Consider the following 25,635-nt stretch of genomic DNA (forward strand, 5'->3'; position numbering starts at 1 on the left):
AGCTATTTATTGAACTTCTCAAATGTCAAATTAAGCTTCTTCACTAAATGTTCATTAACTGCCAAGAAAATTCTTATTAATTTTAAAGCACCACGAATGCACTCACACAAAATGGCTTTATTTGATGCAAGCTTCATTTCTTGCAAAATGATGTCTCCCTTCCTTTGATGAAGTGATATTAGGAAAGATCCAAGTACCTCTTTTATCAGATCAGATTTTAAGACACAGGAGAGATCCTATCCCTCTGCTCTGACCAAAATACTAACCTGAGTGTCACATTACCAGCGCCTTAAAGTCTCCCTAACTCCCAGGGTGGTTCACTATGCTTCACATTACAGCTGCTTGAGATGGCAACATGGCAACACCTTACACAAAATGTTTGCCAGCTCACCTCCCCGGTCTGCTGGTGGTATAAAACCATGTAACTCCCCATTCATTCCAACTACAGGCTGAGCCACCAGCAATTCAGAAGTTTAAAGGCAGAATATTGCACAAATGCTGGCTGCTCCCTTCCTCTTGTGATTGCCAGCTCTGACTCTGTTGATGAGCTAGCAACCTGCTTGAAACTCTGCTTAGCACACTGAGTCTTATGCCCCAGAGAAAACATCTCACCTATTTTTTTTCTCCAACTACAGAATTTTCCAAGCTTTCTCCATGCCAAATCAACCTTGGAAAACTACCCTGATGCCAAATGACTGAAGTATATATGCAGTGAAGATCCCTTTCTGCAGCTAGGAGTAGGAATTTACAACTTGGCCCCCTCTCATTAATGGGATTTTGCTGTCTTTTGTGTGAATGAAAGCATAGCCAAAAAAAAAATCCTCTTACTCATCCATGCATAGTCATTAATGCTTCCCCTGTGGACAGTGGTAATATCTGAGAGAAATTAGGCTCAACTAGCAATCAGCAAGATGAAATTCAAATGGTCACTTTCAGATACATTGAGGGGGTTTTAAAAAGGGAAAAAAAAAATACAACAAGGAAAAGAACCCAGAGTGCCACCCCTCAGTGTGCTCCCACTGTGCTCGCCCCAGCAGCTTCTGCAAGTGTTAACTCTCTGCACATTCAAGTCTCCACTCTCCTTTTCCAGCTGCTCCAGCTGCGCAAGCAAACCCAACGCTAGTGCTGCAACAGGCAGGTGCCTTAAGCCTCTCTCCCAGGGGCTTTCCAATAGGACTGTAAAAGCTAAGAGCCCATAATATCAGTACTGAAAGGAGAACTGCACTGATCAGCTCAGAAGGTCTAGTTTTAACAATGGACTCACATCTGCTTATGGAAAAAAAAATATTTCAGCAGGCAGCAAAGTTGTACAACCTCAAGAACCACAAAGCCAAATTTCTACAGTAATTTGAGCTTCTAGAGAAGGCTACAAAGTAGCCTAACCTCATTCACCATCCCACTTGGGAGAAGCTCATTCACCAGATAGAACCTGGCAGAAAACACAGCAAATCACCGAAGACAAAGGAAAGAGAGGTCTGTGAGAGTAAAGGATTCCTCATGAGAGGGAAAGTACAAAGAAATAACAGATGCTACTCATGAATAAGGTGAGACTGGAAAACCTGCAGCAACAAGGGTGGAGATCACATTACCATTAGACACATTCTGTCTTACCAGCCAAAGCCAATAGTTTTGGAAGGAAACTAGGGAAGAAATTAGTACTTTTGGTAGCATACAACAGGCAAAATTTGAACAAGAACATTACTACCCAGCTAAACCACCAGGATGTCAGTCTTAGTGACTGCTGGCAGCATTTTTTTGCAGTTGTTTTGGCAGCAGACATAAATATAAGTTGCATCTGAAGCAAATGACTTTGGGAGCTGCTGTCACTCATACAGTACTACCCCTGCTACTCACATAGTACAGCTGTCCTTACAGTACCGCCTGAAACTACTACAGGCACCAGAACATACTTACTACACACCAGAACTGTCATGTAACTTTACAATGCTCCTTCAATTTACATCAAATAAAGAAAAAGGGAATCCACTGTTTTTAAAATATTAAGTTTATGCAGTTTTCTTTCAAAAATATTATTTTGTTCAGAGATGTTTTTAACTAATATTGTGCTAATAATTTGGATGACCCACGGATGCAAGAGACTTCTCAACCTCGGAATAAAAGCTTTTTCACTGTTTCATCCATGTTTAGAGTAAAATATAAAAGACATTTATTAGGTCTCTATTTTTATGGTTTTCATAAGAGAGTTACAACTTGAGATAAGTTAAGAAATTCTTATCAAGAATATTGATCTTGTGGGAGAGGGGGAGAGCCATCTGCAAACACTTTTTCTATTTTCTGACTTAGCAATCAGCTTCCATTCACAACACCAAGGACTTCCTCCTTTCTTAATTTTTTAATCTCTGCATTTTCTAAGCTCCTCCGGCAGTGTTTTGTATTAGCCATACTTCATCCACAGTCCCAGCTTTTATAAATACATGGTCAACGTTCACTTTTCATTAATGATGCAAGGCCTTCCTCTTCATGCGGGCAAAGAACTTGATAACACCTTTACAAAACAGGATTAACTTCTCCCTTACTGAGACCTTTTGTTCCAAAGCAAATCCCTATATTGCTGTATATCACTATGTTATTCTGGCGCCTGATGAAAAAAAATTAAAAATTTAAATTAAAGGCACCACTCTTTAAAGATCACTTATTTCAACAAAAAACACTGCTCTGCAATGTTTTTATGACACCTGTTGCAAAGTCTGCACCTTATTAAGCCATCCTGGCCACGCTGTAACAAAAGGAGGTTACAGGAGGATGCCCAGCAGGCAGGCAGCCCTCCACCTGCGCTGCGAACCGGCCCTGCCCTTTCCCCCTGCCCCGAGGCCCCTCTCCCCGCCAAGCCCGGGGTTACCGGCGATGGGGAGGCTGCAGGAGCCCCGCAGGACGAGGAAAGTGTTAAACGCGCCGAGCGGGGCAGAGAGCGCTCCGCTTCCCTCCCCGCAGCCTGCGCCGAGCCCCTCCGCCCGCAGCCCGGCCGAAGCGGGGCCACAGGAGGGACAAGGGCAGCGTCCCCAGCCTTTACCCTCCATCGCGGCGTCGCGCTGGCACCGGAGAGGAGCGGGGGCGGCCCCGCTGTGCCCTGGCCGCTGCCGCAGCCTCCGCTGTGCCCGGGCTGCCGGGGCCGCTATAAATACCCTCGGAGCGCCGCGCCGGGCCGGGCCGGGCCGGGCCGCCCCTCCCGCGGGGCAGGGCGAGCGCACGGCCGGCCACGGCCCCGGGCTGCCTTCATTGCCAAAGCGAGGGGTTGTGGCAGCCGCTGCTTGTGACAACGGGATTGTTTCGCTGCCCCTAAAGCCTGAGCCGGTGCCTCAAAGCCCCCGCCGGAGCTGAGGGCTCCCCGGCAGGCCGGCAGCCCTGAGCAGGGCGCGTCCTGCCCACTGCCCCTGAGCAGGGCGCGTCCTGCCCACCGCCGCCCGCCCAGGGGATTTGTCACACAGTCACAGAAGATTCTGAGTTGGAAGGGATCCACAGGGATCATCAAGTCCAACTCTTACCGCTCACTGCACAGGACATTCCCAAGAGTCACACCATGTGCCCAGGAGTACTGTCCAAATGCTTCTTGAACTCTGTCAGGCTGGTGCTGTGACCACTTCCCTGAGGAGCCTGTTCCAGTGCCTGACAACACTCTGGTGAAGAACCTTTCTCTAATATCCAACCTAAGCCTCCCTTGACACAGCTTCAGGCCATTCCCTCGGGCTCTGTTGCTGGTCACCACAGAGGAGAGATCGGTGCCTTCCCCTCTGCTTCCCCACACGAGTAATCTGTAGGCTGTAGTGATGTCCCCTCTCATTCTACTTCTCCAAACTCAACAGACCAAGTTTTATAAGGGCTCTGGATGAGTTGTGTTCAATGAGCTGTTCCAGTTCATTCCAGGACACGTGCCCTGCACAGCATAACATAGGCCTTCTTAATCTTCATCCCTTGATTTCCTCCTAATTACTGCCTCTTAAAATAAATTTCTTCCTAATTGCTACCTTTTAAAAGAAAAAGGTAAACAAGCTTTGGTTTTGAGCACTGTTGTAACAGGAAGGCCTGAAAGTGTCCAAAAATTAACGACCAACATCCCCAAAATGTTATGCCTCCCCTTAAAATTGGATCATGATTAATATTTGACAGAGATGTTTGGAAGTAGTGAAATATTCACATGTGAATTGAACATCTATTCACAGTAGTATCCTAATTTTTCTTATTTGCTGGGAAACAATTGTAGCCCTTTTGTAGCTTAACAGCAGATTCTACCAAGCCATTAATAACTCGTACAATTGGAGAAGATAATTTTGCAGCCCAAAAGATATCCTACACTGCAAGAGGTAAGTACTTGAACCTCATTTTGATAAGCAAAAGGGATTGGTATCGCTAAATTAAGAGTTTGTAGTTGCCTGGGAACAAGCAATTGTGGTCTGATTGTATTCATCATAGGTAAAAGAAAGACAGCCTCAACCAAAACTATGCATTTCTGCTGCTTCGAAGAGCTAATTTCCCCAAACTGAGAATAACAGTAGAGACAACTGACAAGAAAAACCATATTTAGTGTGAATGTCAAAAGCGGGACTCTCATAAAGCATCTATTAAATGGCCAAAAGACTGACTTTGCAATCACAGAGAGCAGTAACTTTACCATAAAAATTCAAAGGTGGCAATCACAAAGCAAATGGAAAACAAAGAGAAATTATATAAATTACAGTTGCTATAAATTGCAAGTTACCATATCAGAAAATAATAATTTAATAGGGGAAGAAAAAATATCCACGGTTGTGACAGCTGAAGACAAATAGGAAATTTAAAGTGTGTTAGGAACAAAAGAAACCTAGTGATGGTACTAGCCCACATAAGTGGTTTTGTGCTGATGTGTAAAATGTAAACATGTTCTATAAGTACTTCTGTGCTACAAAAGAAACAAGTAGATGTATCTCAAGGGGATTATGAAGAACTGCTCCAACCCACTAGTAATTAAGAAAGGTGAAAATCATGATTTGTGATATTACATAGGGGTGTTAATCTTATACCAGTAGTCAAAAAATGGGCAGGTGCAATGAGAAGAAAATTCAGGCCAACACTGGCACCCTAAATAAATAAAGGGAGAATAATTTCATTTAAAAATATTTCAAAGCAATTAATAGAAATAATTCCAGTCTTTTTTATGAAGACCAGGTCTAATCCAACTTCTCTAAATTCATTCTTCGATGAGATTGCTTGTTTGATTATGTGCATACTGATGGTTCAGATTTTAAGTCTGAAAGAAAACATGGTGCCCCATGATACCATTAAAGCAGATGTTAAATTGACTAGGCAAGGCCTAGTCAACTGATGACAAAAAGGCCTAGTCAACTGATGACAAAAAGCAACAAAAAGTAAAGGAACCTTCTTTCAATGGGTATTTTTCTCTGAAAATTACCCCAAAAAGAAAAAGATGGCAAAGGTGCCAAGCAACCAAGTGAAGGAGTCTGAATTGAGTGGCAAACTGTACCTTGTCAAACAAAATACATCTTCTGTAGCTAAATCCCTGTAACAATCCCTGTAATAAACCTGAAGGATTGTAGGTGTTGTGCACTGAGAGGGTGATGGCACTCACTGGAAGCAATTTAGGGGCCATAGTCACCAGCTCATCCTAAACACTGACTGTGATGTTGCTAAAAGGAAGGATTGACCTGCATCAAGGGTGTAGGAAATAGGGAACATAGGGAACTCTCTGGATATATCACTGATTATACCAATCTTGCATACTGTGCTCCTGCCCATGTTTTGAAAAAAAAGGTCGAAAAATAGTAGAAGGGGGCAGATTAAGAGCTGAAAATGTGATTTGAGAGTTGAAGAAAAATACTGCTAAGTGAGATGTAAAGAGCACGATCTGTTTATCATATCAAAATGATTGACTTGATTACAGCATATAAGTACCTCAATGCAGAAAAAAAATACTGGATTCTGAAGGGCTCTTTAATCTAGTGGAGAATGGCATAACAAGAAGCTGTGGTAGAAACTGAAGTCAAATGTAGCACAAAATGTAGGCAAATTCAAATGTAGCACAAATTTTTTCTTTTTAAGGTGACAACACATCACTGGAGCAGCTAATAAAGGCACCAAGAAATTTTTAATGGTTGTATGTCCCTGAACCAGGACAAAGTACCTTTCTGGAAGACAGGGTTTAGCCAAATGCAAGCTACTGCTACTGCTCTCACTGCTTGTACATGTGTGAAATTTAATGTCACGGGATACAGAGGACATCAGACCATATGACTAAATGGTCCTCTGTGTCTTATTTAATTTTTTCTTCTTATGCTAAGTAATTAAAAGAAGGATTGGCTACTGGTGAGCATCTGCTCAAGATGATATTCTTTGTCAACTGACTGCAATCAGTCTGAAAAAAATGACTGCCCTGAGTTTGTAGGATTCTAAATGATCACAGTACATAAGACACTCTTGGCAAGCAGCATATGAAATACCAAAAGACAATCAACATTAGTCACCTATTTTCATTTGTCAGTGCACTAAGCTGACAAGATTTCAATTCATTTGTGTCAAAAAGGAGCTCAGAAGAGCTTAAGGAGAAGCTGAAGGAAAGGGCAGCAGTATGAATCCATTAAACAGATTGGCCATCAGACTTAGGTAACGTGGTAATTAAACACAAACTTTGAAATGCTGGCAGGCAAACCAGATAACTCATTCAATATGCAATATTGCACTGGTAAATATACATTTTCAGTTTTAAATATTTATGGATTTCTTGCCCAGTTTGTGCATAAATGAATCAAGTTACCTCACCTGAAGCTATGATCCCCCATAATGATCTGTGGTATGCAGTGGAGACAAAAAGGTTTGACACAGCTAGTAATGCCTACCTCTCTGAAAGCAGCCAGGACCACACAACTGAATTGTGTTGCACATAAACTATTGAGAACTGCATTAAAATATTAATGAACTAATGTTCTTCTTAAATTGTTTTATTTGCCAGGATGTGAACTTGCATCTTCTCTCTGCTGCTTACCAAGCTGATATGGCAAAGTTACAACATACACTTGCTGATGTTACAAAGCTGAAAGCTGTCAGTGGCCTTTCTGATCTCATTACCTGTCCCCCTGCCTGAAGTTTGTTCTCTGAGCACAAAACCTTTTCAACAAGTCAGGAACCTCCTCTAAACTATGCACAACCCAAATGCTGTAAACAAATAGTTAACACAGAAGATTAGAATAACAATTCATTCTTTACTGAAGGAAGAAAGAATTCTGTTGAAGACGGAAAGTTCATTTTGGAGATCAGACGTAATTTTTTTTTAAATTCACTACTCCAAAATTCAGAACAAGGGTGCTTTCCAAACACAAACTTAATATTATCCAAAAGAGGCTCAAAGATTTTGCAATTTCTAATACTGGTATGCAAATTCTAATACCATGTGACTGGTCCTGACTTTTAGAAATTACTTAGAAAAATGCCAGGTCCTTAGATGGTCTTAAAGATTGAAGCTTTTAAAATTACCATATACTCCACAAATCTAACCTGAAAGGTGCATAAATTAGGGTCTCAGTTCTTCCTCTGCCTTTTCCCCAGAAGAAGATGTGGGCTTCATTTTTAGAATGAAAAAGAATTCACAACTACAAATGGAGGGAAAAAAAAAAAGCTGCAGGATCCCTGAGTTTGTGAAAATCAGATCCAGATCCGAGGTCATTAATAATTGAAGTGTCATGGTTACCTCCATTGGTGTCAACATCACCTACGGAAGTCAAAGAGTAGTAGCCTGGTGCAGGTAACTGAGACAGGGAAGAAAAAGCATTAAGAAGCTGAAGGGCATTCATTACCTTTTTGATGCCTAGAGGAATAATGTTGCTGTGCTAGTGGAGGCCAACCAAAGGTGAAGACTGATCATTCTACACAGTAAAGTGAAGAAGTAGTAGGTTCTCAAGTTGCAGCATCTGATGCCTTCAAAGGAACAGTATGGCATTAGATGGCTGGCAAAGCACATAGTTCAGAACATCAAAGCAACAAAACATCAGCTGCCAAGGTTTGGACCCTCAAGGCATCAGCAAAGACAACAAAGCCAGCAGGAATTTGAGAGTACTGAATTTAAGCTGCAGTACAGAACTCTTTCTGGAGATGATATTTTGCAAATTGGAGATTAACAGATGTCATTCCCTTGACACAAAAGTAGGCCACATGTTCTTTTGGACAGCACATTTGCAGCTGCCCAGAGGTCACAAATATAATAAAGACTGGATGGAGGGAAGATGGGGAGCAGTTCACAAGCAGCAAAACCTCCTGGATCATTACGAGGCAGGGCAAGGGCATGACAAATGCCAGGACTCAGCACTGTCCCTGCTGGTGGTGCCAGAGGCAGGATGAGCAGGAAACAGCAGCCTAAAAGAGTCAGAGGACTGGAGGAACTGGAAGGCACTTCCAGAGGCACTGGAAGGACTTCTCAGCATTCCACTGCAGGCATGGGCTGGACATCCTGCTCAAGCCTGTGGCAACCTCATCCTGCTAGCTTTATCCCAACTTGCTGCTCAAATGGAAACTTACTCCATCTCCTGGCAAATCTTTCGTGGTTTCTCAGACCCAGATCAGATACCCATGTTGTGCATTTAAATCTGTTAAATCACATCTGTATTTTCTTGAAAAAAAAAGTAGAGTAATCCAAATAGGTCTGTTTATAACCTTTCAAGGCTGACTGCTGTTCATTCAAGTCCATAATGAGAATTAGAGATCTGTTATTATTCCCATGTTTAATAAAAGCAGCCATGCAACATATATTATTAAACAGTAGACTGCCTACAGTGCCTGATCTCAAAATTGAAATACTATTTTTTAATAATTGGTATGTCTTGTACATTGTCCTTTAATCAATCTTGGCAAACCAGATCATGTCATATCCCTTCTCTTATGTTGATTTTGGTGGGAAGTAAAAGAATTTAAAATGTCGTAGGAGAAGGAACCTCTCAAGGTTTGGGAATCAGCATACAGTTTCACATCTTCATGGTGAAAAAATGCTTAACAAATCTCATTACTCAGGTTTATGGAATTGCTTGCCCCTTCTGTAATTCAGAAGGATTAAAATGCTCCTGCAAATTAAAAATAGGATGAGCAACCGATTAGAGCAAGGCTTCTGTTTGCCATTTAAATCAGACAAAGAAGGAACAGGCACAATGAGGAAATCACAGTTGAAAATTGCAAAAAAGTGAGGATATAGAAATAAGACCCTAATTTTATCTGAAGATCTCATTGATTACAAAGAAAATGTCTAGATAAGCTTCCTTCCTATGATTTACAATATTACCAAAATCTTTTCATAGACATATAACCCATTTTTGCCTATTTCATTGTGTTTCACTAGACAGCAAAGCGTAGGGGAAAAATAGCTTAAAAAAGCAAGGTAGTTTCACCCTCATTGTGTGTCTGTATTTGATTTATTTTAATAAACAAAAATATACAGACATGCACATAGCTTTTTTCTTTCTATTTTTAATGCAAGAATCTTAACCTATTTTAAGCCAGGGGATCACAGAGAGGGATAGAAAAAAATAGAGAAACACAGTAGATATCACTCTGCTGTGGTCACTGCAACTAGAGTGGGCCTGTATGAGCTATCTCTAAATTAGTAGGGTTAGGTATTTCTGAAGAAGTACCAAAAGTAACACAATGCTCAGGGCAAGCTGCAGACTCTTGCTCAAGGCTGGGTATTTGGCCTGTGGCCCACTTGGAGCCCCACACTGCTGCAGCTGGAGTGCTGCCTTGCACAGGAGGGTGGCAAAGGATTGTATGGGCTGGCTGAACAGATCTAAGATCAGTCCTTGGGTTGTCTTGGAAGTTAGGAGACAAAAGCCATACATGAATATCACAAAAGTTGAAGATGAAATTAGTAAATAGACAGGGTTTCTCTCCTCAGTCAGCTACATCATAATTAAAGTCTCCCACAATGTCTGTTTTCCTAATTGTTTTTATAGCTACTGTTGAATCAGGTTTCACTAGATATTCCTGAGACAATAAACTCTGAAGGGCACAGAGGTAGAGATGATGAAGGAGAGAATGGGCAACTCTCCAGTTTTACATTTTGAAGTGTCAAGAATCTTAAGAAAACCCTATATACCTTGGGGTTTTTTCTCTTAAAGTAACTTACATGTTTATTCCACACCTAAAAAAATTAAATCCTTTTTGGTTTTCCAAAAAAAATTTAAACTGGGAAATTTTGAGAAGGCTAAGTATATGCCACCTTGAAATACCTTTGCAGCAAAGGCTGTAATTTTCACATTAGCAAGCCATAAAATAAAAGGCATAAATATTGTTTCTAGAATCAAGATTTCTGTCCTTTGTAACACGCAGGCCCCAGAAGGTAAAACAAGTCCAAGAAATGCACTCAAACAGGTCTAGCACTCCATCCAGTGCAGCTCATGGTGTGGAACCATTTGGAAGCAGATAGAGACACCAGACTGTAAGTGAAAGACACATCCATTGTCTTCCAGAGCCATGCAACCATGCTAAGGAGTGTTAATGCTTCAGCTTCCCATCTCTGTAACCTCCAGGAAAGAATGAAGTTTGTATCAATTCAAGACAGATTTTACATGAATTCTCTCCTGTTGCAAAACGCGAGTCACAGACCAAATAACGTTTTAAAAGGATACAAAGCAGCAGGCGATTTCAGAACCACACTGAGCAATGTTATTTAGCAAAAGACTAGCCTGTGGGTTCTGCAAATGAAATTACTCCCAACTCTCACTTCCATGGAAAATGTAGAATTCTGCGTACAAACAATATACACCAAGCAGCATGAAACTGCATTTGAGGACCAAAAAACAAGCTTCTTTGAGCCATCTTCAAACCTGATTTGACCTTTGACAATTTCACTGCAATGAGCACAATTTCTTCTCTTCATGTGAACACCTGTTTTGGATAAAGAAGTCTGAGGTAAAATGAAATTGCTGCATTCACGGATTATAACAGTTGATGTCATGGCTGGGATACAAAGACTAGGAACAGACAAGAAGCAAACAGCTGTCACCATCCCACACCCAGAACAAAGGGGTTTTTTAATGGTGGAATGTTTTAGATAGCCTAAATACTGCATGTTGATTAGAGAGACGGTTTCAGTTAAGTGGCTTATTGCTTTTCAGTCTTCCAGGAGAAATGGAGCAGCAATAGGGAAAGGCATAACTTCAGCATAGTAGTAGCTATGTGAAACCAGAAGGCACTTTTGGTCTGTCTGCTCCCTCACCCTAGCACAGGCAGAAGTATTTCAATGGCTCCTTTTTGTCTAAGTATATGCTTTGTTAAAAAGCACAGCTACACCAAACACTGTGATTGCGACAACTAAAAGTGGTTCTGATATCTAAGTCCCCCATGCAGAAAGAGAAGTGACCACTTATTTCCAGTGGGCACATACTTAACTGCAATTTGAGTCTGTCCTTTGCATCTGGTTTTCACACAGCTTTCACAGCACTGAGCTGTACCCCTGATGCAAATAGGTAGCACATGTAACAAGCTGACCTTGAAAAATCAAGCTTAAGACCAGGAAAGAGATGACTGGAAGCTGGACACTGTACAGTGCATGTCAGTAATATTTGCAAATCTTTTTTTTTTTTTTTTGGTTGTTATTTCTACAGCAGCTTTTTACTAGCAAAGGAAAAGGTTAGTTGGTGACAAAGCATCTTTTCTGAGATCAAAGGAGATAAACAAGAAATAAAAGCACCTCTCAGGCCAAGAATTATGCTAAGCAGCTCACTCCTCTTAGCATTCTAAGCTCTTATATAACTTTAAAAGTCCCCTTTGTTAGATTAAAGAAAACAGCTTTTCATGCAGCCAGTATAGGGGACAGGAGAGTCAAAGCAACACCAGTGTGCTGCTGAAAGTTTACTATACTCCTGAGCAGTCAAAGATCTGAACTCCCATCTCCTGCATCCCTGCACACGGAGCACATCTCCCACTTTGAGCATGGGAATGAGTCAGTGAATTTACATGATGGCAGGGCAAAAAAGAAATGGAAATGTCAGCTCCTAACTAGAAGAAAAGCCAAATTCCTGTTGCCGAAACATTATAATCCCTCTTTCTGCTTCTCAAGGACTCAGAAGACCACTTCTTCCAAAGAAAACACCATGGAAAGTGCCAGATGATTCTGCTGATAGAGCTGACACAATCCTGAGACAGATTTGACAATCCTGAGGAAGACGCTAATACAAGATGTGGCACCTAATAAGTATAGCACAACTTTATTTCTGGACTGAATCCTTCTGACAGGGATACCTTTGGAGACCTTTTGTAATATGACCATTATATAAATAAAAAAGAAACTGGAGTTTCTAGGTAGAAATGGCAGTGTAAACATGAGAAAATAGAAAAATACTGAATAAAAGGTTGTTTTCATGTTTTTCAGCTACATTTTCAATTTGGCAAAGACACAGCTGAATGCTGAACTGGAGCCCATGTGTTGTCATTTCTCTTTCACCATCAAATGCTTTTGGAGCACTATTAGATATTAGGATTTTGTGAATTGGTCTCCTGAAAACAGAAATTCATACAGTGGTTTTGAGAAATTTTAGGGAGAAAAATAGAAAAAACTTAGCTGAAAACCAACAACTGCAAGTTAAGGAAAGTGTTTTAAAATCCTGTATCTTTCAGATATGTAGACTCCTTCATGGGATGTGCTGGTATTAGGCTGCTCAGGCAGGAAAGTAGAATCACTATTCACAATACTATTTTTTTTAATTTGATCATTTAGAACTGATTTTTTCCTGAGATAATCCATTCAAACTTTAGTTGCATTCTTTGCCAAGACTTCTTTTCTCTTGGGATCTCTCTGGATTGAACAGGTAAAGGAATGCCAACAGTGACTGTTCACTCAACCAGTTGTACTAAAAATAGTAGAGATGACAACACTGCACAGTTTTCTGTGCTTGACAAAATGGAAGAATACAAAGACTTACTCTACAAGCACATCAGAAGGAATGGAGACAAATTAGTCACAAAATACAAGGCCTGTCAGCAGTGAAATGGAAAGAAAATAAAATGAACTTCCACGTTGTTTTAGAAAAGACCCCAGTATTATTTTACAAATAAACTGAACTATAGGGAATATCTGACAAATAAATAAACCAAGATGTATGAACACACTATTAAGAATTAAATAAAGAGAAAATGCATCATTTTAACATATTCTTTCAGTACCTACTTACATAAAGCAGTACAGAGAAATATAAAACACATTTAGAGAGAAACACACCATTAAATTCTATACTTCACAACCAACTATAGCACATTAAACCCATTGCATTCCCTTCTGCATCATAACCATCTTCAAACATTTAATGCCAAGAGCAACTTAAAACCAACATATGTGATTTTACATCCTCTGTGTTGCATCCTGCACAGAAACAACCCATTTTGAAAGGTTTGTCTAGATACACTTCTGGTATCAGTGCAGCAGTTCAGACACAGAAAAAAACCAGCACAACAAACAGATTCTCTTATCACTGGTATTTAAAAGTATTAAATCACTAGATTAGACCAGCACATTTTAAAATAATGTCTTTTAAAATAGAGCTACATATATTGACACAGATAATTCTTCTTAATCATGTAGATATTTGATTTCACTTCAAAGGTCAATCCCTATAGTTTAAAACTGCTCAATAAATCGTATAGCTCCCTAATATAAATTGACTTACTGTAGCAAAATTAGATATCTTAGATTACTCCCACTTTTACAAGATGACTCTTTAAGGCCATTTGTTTTTTATTATGGTGTTTGTCCATCATAAGACAACACTGCCACTATTTTTGACCCTTCTCTGTAAATGCATGAATATACTCTTTAATCCTAGCCTCTTGTAATTCAGTTCATTTACAAGGGCAGAGTGACAATAAGAGCTTTTGTTCTGTTCTGGACGCCTTGGTTTCTTTACAGATGTCAAACAAATTCCTGAGTATTCTTAGTACTAGAATGGATGTAGCAATTGTGCCATTAGAGTTTTCAAGAAAAACCTCTGTTGAAAGCAAACCGGACTTTTTGCTAGACAATTCCAACCCTGAGTAACTTGCACACTTAATTGTTCTCATTTTCTCAGAGGCTAATTTTAAGAACTGGTTTAATGAAAAAAATACCCCAAAGAGTACTCTCTTTTCCTTTCAAAGCATATATAAGTTTGTTGGAAGAAATACCTAAATGTCTGACCCAGTCCAGAATCATTAGGAAGAACCCGTATTTATCATTTTGTTACTCTGAGGCTTTTATCAGTATTCTAATCCTCACAACAATAAAAATTAGACACTAATTTGTTTCATAATTAGGCAAGCTATCAAAAATTGAGAGAGTTAATTAGTATTTCTCCCTTAACAGTGCAAGAAAAAATTCTATTCAACAAAAATGTTGCAGCAGAATGTTAAATAACAGAACTCCATTCAGGGAGTTTCCAGATTCTAGCCAGCACTAAAAGGAATAGGGAACTTTTGGTATATTGAGGCATTATAAACCAAATCTTTCCCACCTGTTGGGAACTATGCATGAGACTTTTCATTGGTTTGCAACTAGAGTTGAGTTTGTCTTTTGGGAACTACCTGGTGATTTGTGTGCTACAATGCCATTTTCTATCTAACACCTCTTTGACAGACTCCTCTTCTCTGAGTCCTGCTCCAGAGTGCAATATACAACTCTTGGTGTAAAGAATGTGCTGAAGCTTCCACTTGTTTTCTTGTTTACAATGTCAACACTTCTGCTTTCTTCTCTTTTGTTTAAAGGATAGAAGCATATGGCCCTTAGTGGCCCTGAAACCCCAAAGGGTAATTTTAACAGACATTATATATGAGAGAGACTCTAAAAGTTAACCTAGTTTGACAGCAGCTCTACCGGAAGGAGTTTAATTTATAAAAAATGTATAGGAAAGGACAGATTTTCCATCTGATCTGTGCTACAACAACAGAGAAAAATAAGACAGATGCATAGAGTGACAACACAGGGAAACAAGCCTACAACACTCCTGTGCTAGTCTCTAATGAGCTCCTTTTCCCTCACCCTGCAGAAAGATCTAACAGAAAAACAAGCAAACATTAAAAAAAAATGTTAGCTTGTCTTCACAATATTATTTTTACAAGGTTTGACACAACTTCTCTAAGAGTGGGTTAATGGTCAACATAAGATGCATCTAAAAGTCTGTGCCCAGTTTCTTGTGTGTCTCACTATCACTGTATCCAGGACCATCAATACTAACACAGAATCTAATTAGCTGTCTCAGAAGATAGAGGCCACTAAAAACCAGAATGGACATGGAGGATGAACAATTGTCCAAATCAAGATGCATCTTACTCAGGCACCAAGGGTTAAGCTGGTCCCCAGGAATGAAGCCAAAAAATCCTTCCAAATTAGATTGGAAAGAAAGGCTTGGAAGGTTTTGGTCTCTATCAATAACATGATGGATTGTTTACTTTGTAGGACTCTCTAGACTTCTTTAAAGGACAAATTCTCCTGGTACTTTAGAGTCTGAACACACTGGTATTGCCCCAATCTCTTCTGCTTTTTTCCTGTCATGTGCTGTGCTTTTGTGTTTCTGCCTTTTATATTATGGCCTTTTGTTATTACAAGTTCGGGGGAAGTTCTGTGGCTCCTGGGATATACACATTTCTGTTGACTTACTTCTATTAAACATTTATCACAGGGCTGCCTGCTACTGCAAAGGACTATATTTATGATGGCTGAGGTGATTCCTTCAAGAGTCTTCTTCCTTCAAGGTGGTCTTTACAGACTATACATTAGGCAACTTACTGTGCAGCTCAAAGGGAGCATACTCCAAACCCACCCTGCCCAGCCAGCAAAAAAAGAGCTAGACAGTCTCCAGAGCCATCAACACAACATAAACTCAATATTGCTGTTAAAATAAACAGCAAAAGCAGAGATTTCTCAGTCTGACTGCAGCTGCTGCTGCTTCCACCATCTCCTTTCTTACCCCAGGGAATCAAACATCACACTGCAGATATTTCCACAAAATGTCCTCCTGCCCAGCTGCCTGGTATGTTAACACCAGGCTCAAAACACAGTCTCCATCTACCTTTTTCACTGGGTGATTGTAACCCTTTGGCTGCAGATTTTAATCCCTTCCCTCCTGAAATTTGCTATCTTATTTTAGACATTTTTTCACCTCAAGTTGTCATTGTCACATGCACAATTCCAGAGCCAGTGCTGAAGACAAACAGCACAATTAATGTGCTACCTAGATCCCGCCCTCAACCTGTTCAGGAATTACAAGGAGAAATGCTGTCCCCATATGAGTCAAGAAAATGAATTACTACTAACTCTAACAGAGTCAGATTTTTCAGCCTTGGTTACCGAAGCTCCAAGTAAAGCACTTTATACTGAAAGCTTCCCCTGTGGCTGTCAACAGAGGACCTGAATCAATTAGCAAGGTATTTGTAGGAAAATACAAAGGCAAAAGTGGATCCACATTCACACACACCCTCCTTCATCCATTCTCCTTTTCCAAACCATCAATATACCTGACCCACTTTCTAACTCCCTGTTGTTGCAGATGTTGCTGATGCAAAGCCTGCTTCAGCTTATTGGGAAGATACATTCATCAGAGAAATAATGCAGTGCAGCAGTGTCTTCTTTTGTCAGGAGCAGCTGGAATTATTGCTTATTTGGTGCCACCCCAAGGCATTCATAATTAGGAGCAGAAGATGTGTGTGCCAAGATAAGCTGTAAAAGACACATTTTATACCAAAAGCAGGTTGGGAATGTCCTTGTAAGTATGGCAAATGGTTTCATTTATACCTTAATGAAGGCAGTTTTCTTGGATTTCATTTTTTGCCATTTGCATAGAAGAATTTGATCTGCTGCAATAAAGATTCAAGTAGCATGCATCTATGATGGCAAATTACCAAAGTACATTATTTCAGTCTGCAACAAATTCATAATTCTGATTAAAAAAAAATCTCCACAACTGCTCACATTTCCAAGTATTTAGATATGAATCTGAGGATTTAATTTGACAATGAAAGAGCATTATTTTACATGATTTTAAGCTAATTTAAAATTAATTTCAGCATGAGGTGTATTAGTTTCAACCCTGCTCAAAAAGTTTAAAACAAAATCCCATGATGTCTCCACGCACCTGATAGTTTGCAATGCCAAAGGACACTTGTTTCCACTAAGATGATTGACTGTGGATGGAAATGGCAGAGGCATGGGTACACATTTCTTTTTGCCAGGTTTCCCACTGCAGTAGTAACTGCTGGCAGAGTAGCAATCATCGAGAAAACTATAAGATCTTAAACCTCTGCAGCTGTTTTCTTAGCAGCCCACTTAGCCTTAACTGCAAACACACGGTTCCATCAGCCTCACCAAATGGGTGATAAACTGTTGTCCCCTGTCACATTTCTTTGGCCATGGTCTGAGTGTAGGTATCTGTGACAAAAAGCTGCATCCAGCTCAGGGTCACCACCAGGACTGTGTGGTTTCCCAGTGGGACACCTTCCTGTCCTCTGCTCTCCTGGGGACAGGCTGAGTAAACCAATTCATCAGTCTCTGAACAAGCCTGTCAGGAGCCTCCCTATTGTCAGAAGGGATTATTGCTACTTATTACTAAACAACTCCTGCCAAACCTCTGTGCAGGACTATCCCCATGCATCTGACAACACCAGCCATTCCTGTGAGCAACTCAGCTGGGAATAATTGTGTTACAAAAGTCTTCAGTGTGACACATTGCAGACTACTAACTACCAACCTTTTTAGTCCAAGCCTCACTCCAGTGAACCCTTTGTCCACCAGCCATAGCCAGGAGCTCTTTGGCATAGTGGCTTGGTGGAGGCTCTGCAGAATACTGGGTGAGCATCTCTGCATCATCTGCATGTGTGAGAGCAGACCAGTCATACCCCAGAGGTCTGAGTGTTGAGTTTCATTACTTAATACACAAACATCCCCCATGACCTCAAGTGCCTCTGTACAGTACTCAGATAAATCCCTCTGCCAAGATCAAGTTGCAGGGCCCAGAGACAATCACATACTACACAATGCCATAAAAAGCTCTTTTCTCATATCTCTTCCTGGACAAATAAAACTTAACCTCCAAATGATAAAATATTTTTTTAAAATTTTAAATAAAACAAACAAAAAAACTATATATTTCAAATATATTCTCAATTTCATTCTTTATCAGAAAGCCTTTTAACTGGAGTCTTCCAGAAAAAAAAATACCTGGGATTTCCAGATGACTTTATATTTTAACCCAAATGAGTGGATAACCATTATTCTTCAAAAGGCAGAAAAATAAATTAACAGTCACAATACAGAGGAAGAAAACACCGATACATTTTGACACTTATGTCTTGCAGATCAGAGACCTATGAAAAGAGTACTGCCCTATTAAGATTTAAAAAAATGATCTGGATGAAAATCACCTACAGAATTCTAATTAGACCTATGCTTCTCTGTCCATCCCTGACATGCCACATGTTGAACTTCTGCTTCTTCCCTCTGCAATTGTAAGTCAAAGAGTGAAAGGTCTGACATTTGTTGCTGGGCTGTTCTGACCATTAAACAAATAAATGAGGTGACAGGAGATGTATTGGTTGGGTCACCTTATGACTGAGATGAAACCCATGCATTTTTAGGGATGAAAGGGAAAGCATGCACTGAAGCACAGGATTATGACCACATGATCAGGATTGAACAGGACAGAGAACCTCAAGACAAAAGCCTGAAAGGACTTGGCTCAGAGCAGCGACATGCAAATGCAGAGTTTCCATGGGAATTAACTATTTTGGCCCAAAAAGAAGCTACTTGGAATTCAAAGTGGGGCAACACTTCTAAGGCAAAAGGGCCATAGTTTTTTCTCCCTTGAAGAAACAAATGTTTTCCAATCTTACTCCACTTACACTTGCATAGTCACAGAACATGTAACCATTTCAAAGACAATGGACATTGTAAGTGGACTAAGTATTCACACTTTCACAAAGTTTCCTTACTATTGCTGGAAATTGTTAGGCTTTGATAGCAAAGGTTCTTTTCTTTGTTGGTCAGCCCTGTTGCTAATTGGCCTCATTATGGCACTAGCATCACAGTGCTCATCATTACAATGTGTTGCAGTGGAACATAAAGCACTCAAGAAGTTCAATCATAATAACTAAATACTGTAATATATAGACAGAGGAAATTCTTTACTGTTGAAGCTGGCCTGGTGCTGGACACATTGCCCAGAGAAGCTGTGGATGCCCCATCCCTGGAAATGTTCAAGGCCAGGTTGGATGGGACATTGAGCAAACTGATCTAGTGGGCAGTGTCCCTGCCAATGGCAAGGGGTTGGAACAAGATGATCCTTGAGGTCCTTTCTGACCACAGTGTAGCAATTTTTAGCCATGTGAAAATGAGCTAAGCTACACTACCTGGCCCCAGCTTTGTCTAGCCTTAGAAACACTGCCTCAATACAATATTCACAGTACTGTGCAGCAGAGGCCCATCCTAAGGCCAAATTGCTGAACTAATTGCCACCTGGAAAGCCCTCTGCATTTGTTGGTGTTGTGTCCAATGACAGTCAGAGAGGAAGCTGACCTCAGATGCATCTTAGGATTTGCAGTACTCTTACAGGTGTGCTTATCTACCAGACGAAGGGCTCTGATCTCACTCTGAGCTCAGTCTAATTGAGTCTCCTCAGGAGACTCAGTGAGACTGAAGCAATTTTAATCATTGACATGTGGCCAAGAGGGGCTATTTTTAAAAAAGTTTTCTGAAATAGAATAGGTATATATTTAGGTGTGATAAAACTAGAACATGTTCCCAACAATAGAAATCATATGACACTTCTCACAGAATCTGTAAAACTTTCACTGGAAGAGTTCAGATAATCAAAGTTTAGTCACCAATTTTTTTATTTTTATTTTTTTAGGAGGAAGAGAAATAAAAATAGCTGTTGTATTTTGGAATCATTAATGATCTCATGTAAATTTTTTCCAAAATGTTTACTCCAACAAAGACAATTTCAGCTTCAGCAGTCTATGCCCAAGTGCAATGGATGTGAATATAGAGTGGTTTTAAAAACAATAATAAGACAGTATCTCACTATCTTGTTTTGATTCATCTTCAGGAGATATTCTCCATATGGATATTTTTCCTAATATTACAACTGAATCAAGGGCCTGCAAGACATTTTGACTTGTTTCAACATCATCAAGTAGATAAAATGCTGTTGAAGTTGGCAAAGTGTAAAGTTGCATGAGATGATAAATTAAGGCTAAGAGAAAAAGGAAGATGCTGAGTACTTGGAAAAGGAAATGGAAAAAAGAACATCAAGACCAAAATTTCTCAGGAATCACCAAAATTTCTCATTCTCTGCAATATCAGTGACCTGTGTATATCGCAACTAGGTCAGAGTCCCTACAAAAGTAGAGGACAAAAGATGAGAAAAATCACAGAGTTTTCACAGTTGCTGAGCTAAAGGCAAGTCTCAGGAAAGAAGAACATACCCCTACAAAGGCTAAAGGCCAAAATAATAAAGCAGAAGGACAGCTTCAGGTCTCTCTGCCAAGAATCTAAAAGAGCAAATTCCAAGTCCCAGAAATATTAGACAGCAATCCCTAAACAGAGATACCAGTTCAGAGCATATAAGGACATTGGGTATGTGCACACAGGTGGAGAGGCCAAGATCATGAAGTTCAGAATCAAATTTCCAGAATTCAGTGTTTAGGGTATCAGTGCTCAGGTATAATAGGAAAGAGACATGGTCATGAATCAAAGAGCCTGGATTTAATTTCCGGCAGCAAACTGGAGGAACTCTGGGCCTCGGCACTACAGTCTCTGGACCTGACAAAAAAAGTTTTTTTTGAACTCTCATATGTCAAAGTCTGATAAGTTTGCAGGATGGAAATATAAACTATATTCTCTACAACAGAGATAATTAGCAGGGATCTGTACAAAGGAGATTAAGGAAAGACCCTGGCAAAAGGCTCCTGAATACGGAATCTCATGGGAGGGTGTAGCTGTGCTCCATGTAGTGCTGTGGCCTTGCCTCTCTACCAACCCACACATCAGGTGCCACAACAGGCACAGTGCAGGTCACACTGGTCATGCACATCCTCCATCACCAGCCTCCACAAAGCAGGAGAAAGGACAGGGTGTTTCTAGTGGATGGCTAAGTAAAGTCAGGTGAGAAAAATGAGATGCAGTGCCATGGCAGGAGCAGGCAGGAGCCTTTGAGCAATTGCAAGATGTGACAGGTCTGTGATTTCCTTAATGTAAAATAAAAAGAACATGTTATCCTTTTAAGAGGAAAAAAGCTTGGGGCCCTCAATCACAGTGACAATCATCCTAATAACATCCTAAAAATAATCCTAATAACAACCCACAATAACCAAAAGGTCAAAGAAGGATTGCTGCTAGGTTTAGCTAAGGAAATTCACTTGTGGTTTTAATTAATCATATCCAACTGGCTTAAAAACTGTTCTTTGGGCTCTTTTCAGCATGTCTCCCAATACATTCACTGAGCTTCTCCATCCTAAGCTGCAGGAAAGGAATTGATGATTGTCACTGAAGAGCTAAAGGTGCAAACAGCATCATAATGAGTCTGCCTGAGCTGCCTAAACTTGACTGTACCCCTCATGTATGTGCATCTATGGATATTGTGGGGGCTGCTTCTCAGTTTCTTAGACCACTTGCCAAGCAGGAGATAGCCTCAATGAAGCACACAAACCAGGACAAGAGGCTTCCTTGATGGAAAATATCTGATCAGATTTCTCCAGTATCAAAAGCATACAAACAGATCTTTCCGTATTCATCTTGTCAATAATTTACAATTAAATTAGCATATACTTAAAATCTCCTACTCACAGATGGACTGGAAAACTTCCATGAAGCACTACACAATCGAGAGGACAAGTGGATGTCAGATTCAAGAGACCAGGGATCAAAAGCAGGAAGCTGCAGCCAGTATAGACAGAAGGGTCTAATAAGAGACTCACACTAACATTGACTGAAGCTTCAGCTCGCAGCAGAGAGCAGCACGAAGCCACCACTTGCTTTCTGATGTTCAGCTAAGAACAGAGACAGCTGACAGGACTGAAATGGGCTCTGTCACAGTTAAGGGACCAACTTTTTTCTCCCACTGGTGCTATAAATATTCCCTTGATTTAACTGTTTTCCAGCAGTTAGTGCACAGACATGTCAAGAGAGAGATAATGCTTATTTTTTTAGCAGGATTTCAAAATTGCAGTCTCAGTGACTTGCTTTTAGGGGGGCACATAATTGCCAATCCAGACTGGAAAATCATGTTTCTAAATGGCCTCCTTTGAAGCCCCACACTCAAAAGAAGTACATCTTGACAAGCAAAAGAGAACTATGGTATTTACCAATGTGCAAAAACTCACAGTTGCTAGAAATATGTCTTCCAACATTTTTGCTTTATAGTGTATGGATGGAAAGTGAAAAATACTAGGCAGTGCTCAGTTAGCCTTCTGCACTGTGAAATGCACTGTGGCCTGTTCTGTTTTCTTGTGCATAGCAGGGTAGCAGCTCCTCCCCAGGCAAAGCACGGGGGATGCTCAGCGCTGCCTCTGATGTTCTCACCCACCTTGTATATTTGAGTATGCATTGTACTGACCCTGCTACAACTACTCTAGATTACGGTAAAGGTTGTGTAGATTTCTATAGTGACAAATTCAAAAATAAATCTGATGTAAGAACTGTGTGAAGAGAAGGAAGTCAAATGTGAAACTTTCTGACCGGCAACAAAATGGGTTCCAATATTCAAAGCACTGCGCATGAGCTGGAGCTGTCTGAAGAAGTGCTGCTGGATATTTCAACAACTTCACCATAACATCAAAACTTGCATCCCATTAAAAAAAACACCTGTCTCAATGCAATCCAACATGTTTTCAAGCACTGCACTGTTACAATCTGGAATCCTACTAATTAAGCCTTGCAGGTAAAACAAAAATAATCCCCTGCAGAAATCATTCAGATCTTCTAAACTTTCTTCTACGTAGTTTTCTTTGTGTAACTTGTAGAGCTGGCACCAAACATATATTACTGGGGTTTTCTTGGCACGAGGCTGCAATGGCAGAAGGCCATGTTGTTCAAGTGAAATAGATACTAAGTACCAGATGCACAGAAGGGCTGGGGCATATACATTTCACTTCTCTCTGTATTTACCTCCCTACCCTGAAGCCTGGATACATAAAACTGCTGCCTGTCTCCTTCCCCTCTTGGCATATAAACCCTGAATTCCCTCAGGGGACTCAAGCGTAAATGTGAGTATTCCCTGAGTCTCTGGAAACCTTCTGGCCATGCACACAGCTTCTTAACATCACTTGGCAGCCAAGTGCCAAGCCCTGCTGGGTTCCACCAGTTGTTGTTCCATCTGAGGGGTGATCCAGCTGGTGGACTATCAGCGTGTCTAAAGGAGGAGTGTTATCGCTCCTTTGGAGGCACAGCTAGCAGAGAACCCTGCTCCCCTTTCTGTACCACAGTCTAGTGGTAAATTCAGCAAGTGAAAACATACATTTACAGCCATCCTCTGCCTGATGGGATTCAACTAGCCCCTCAAAAAACTTCTCTTACCACAAGTGCTTGCCTGTTTTATGGGGCAGAAGTTCTTACAACCTCTCTGGCTGAGTTAGCTTCAATTTGCATGAAAAATTAAAAGCTCATTTAGTGAAGGAAAGTAACTTAACTCTGTCACCTAGTGGTCAGCATTCTCTCCATGGAGTTTGCAGTCCCAGGTCAACAGGAGTGATTACAAATTTTGCAATGAAAAGTTACAATAGACAGTCAACATTGGTGAAGGGATGATGTCCCAGAACTTCACATGGGAGAATCATTAAATAAAAAGCATACCCCTAACATCTAAAACAAAACAAATTAGGGAGAGTCAAACAAGTACCATCTCTTATCCTCAGATAAGGGCAGTTTCAGTGAGAAAGATGGGTTACATTCCACTCATCAGAGCAGAACAAAGTGCCCCAGTGTCTCTGTGTGCTGGTTGTTGCCTCTGAGCTGTTTTGCTGCTGTCTCATTCTTCAAACATAAAGGATCAACACAAATCTAGGCTTAAGAAAAAATGCATCTTGCAAGCAGAAGGCTGGCTGAAACACAGCAAATCTCACTCTCTCACAATGTACAAATTTGTATTCTAGCACTTGTACCCAGGGACACTGGGAGCCTCTGAGCTTGGTTAGTTTGCCATCCAGCAACCATTTTACAGGTGCAAAGGACACCTGGAGAGTCACTGTGCTGTTCTGTTTAGACAATCATCTTCTGCTTGTTTTCTTCCACACGGAGAAATCTCTGAGTCATCAGCATCATTACTGCCTCCTTTTTGCTTACCTAGCCTCATTAAGAGGATTAGACAGATCAGCAAGGGGGAGCAATTTAACCAGCACATACTTTACAAACAAAGCTACACCAATTTCTTCCACCTCCTCTGATATTTTTTTGCCACATGAAGAAACACTGTGGCCTGATTTTCCCTATGCAGGACTTCTGTTCTTGAAAAGGCAGTGCTTTTTATTTGATGTCTCAAACACAAAATGCCCATGTATTTCAATTCTTTCATCAGTCTAGCATCTCTATCTATATTAAATTGAAGATGCTTATCATTCTATTGTCCAAGCAATTACCCTATATACAGCAGAGAGCATTAAATGCTCCTTAAATCCCATTACAGCCAGAGGAAGATGAGTCACTGGATGGCAACTAAAATAACCATGGCATTGAAGTTGTTTTCAGTGACTGTTGCACAAAGGCTATGGAAAAAGTCAGGATGAGTGACATCAAGAGTCTACTGGTAAAATCTGCCTCTTTTCAAAATAAGATAACAGTGTTTGAGATAAATTTCTAAAAGATCCCAAAGTATATATATGCTCACACCAAAGTACACTGCAAATATCTGAAATGCAGGGAAAGCCACTTTGCAAAGCTGTCACAGAGTCCAGAGCAGTGTTAGGGGACACAAGTCAAGTCTTCTACAGCTGAAGGATAGATTTGCCTCAGCAACAAAACTGATTAAACAGTTATGGGCAACAACAGCCCTTCCCTTCCCTCCAGTAGGGAATTCAGTCTAATTCTCTTTCTTACTCTGCTAGGGCAGCATTTGCTGCTGACCAGGAAAGGGGAGTATCACCTACTGCCCTTGAAAGCACTGTTCCATTTCAGAGGAAAATTATTTTCTTGCCAGTTTGCTGTATGAGCAGGCACCCTGCCTGTCTTGCCAATCTACCCATAAGCAGCTTGTAAGCCTGATGTGATACCAATGTTTATAGTTGAGGATAGGAGCAGAGAATTCTTTATCTCTGGGTTCTGACTAAGCTGATACCTGCTACTCTCAAGTGAATGCTGAAGTCCTTATTCCTCTCATCTCAACAGGATTTCTGCCAGTGAGGTATCAAGGCATAAGGATGCAGTTCTTGGGGTTTCTGCTGCTCTCAGCTGCATCTTAATATTCTACAGCTATTGTTAGAGAAAAACTAATGAATAGGACTTGGCACAAAGTAACAGACCAAGCTTTAGATCTTCTGTTTAGTGCATTTCATTTAGTGAACTTCCTTGCATGGGATTAAAGATTTGGCTTTCTACAGCAGCAGCAAATATTTTGATTTCTAATAAAAAAAATCATGTTGATTATTCAGGCCAATGGATCCACAGCAACCGTGACATTACTTGTGACAAGTGATGGGAAC

The 25,635-nt window shown here is 40.5% G+C and overlaps 1 protein-coding gene across 4 annotated transcripts in view; it reads right to left on the reverse strand.

The window, feature by feature from the left end:
* Window positions 1-25,635, reverse strand: part of GADL1 (glutamate decarboxylase like 1) — a 119,720-nt gene that overhangs the window by 78,979 nt on the left and 15,106 nt on the right. The window contains exon 1 of one of the 4 annotated variants that reach the window (XM_077177119.1): window positions 3,504-3,537. The exons of 1 other annotated variant lie outside the window; for it this stretch is intronic. In XM_077177119.1, coding sequence (XP_077033234.1) covers window positions 3,504-3,522 — 19 coding nt within the window. In that variant the 5' untranslated portion in view covers window positions 3,523-3,537. Of the gene's footprint in view, window positions 1-2,860; window positions 2,990-3,031; window positions 3,320-3,503; window positions 3,538-25,635 lie in introns of those variants that run through there. 2 more of the 4 variants (XM_054631240.2, XM_077177136.1) reach the window with 2 other exon arrangements.

The sequence above is a fragment of the Agelaius phoeniceus genome, chromosome 1 (genome assembly GCF_051311805.1).
Source record: "Agelaius phoeniceus isolate bAgePho1 chromosome 1, bAgePho1.hap1, whole genome shotgun sequence".
Taxonomy (NCBI): domain Eukaryota; kingdom Metazoa; phylum Chordata; class Aves; order Passeriformes; family Icteridae; genus Agelaius; species Agelaius phoeniceus.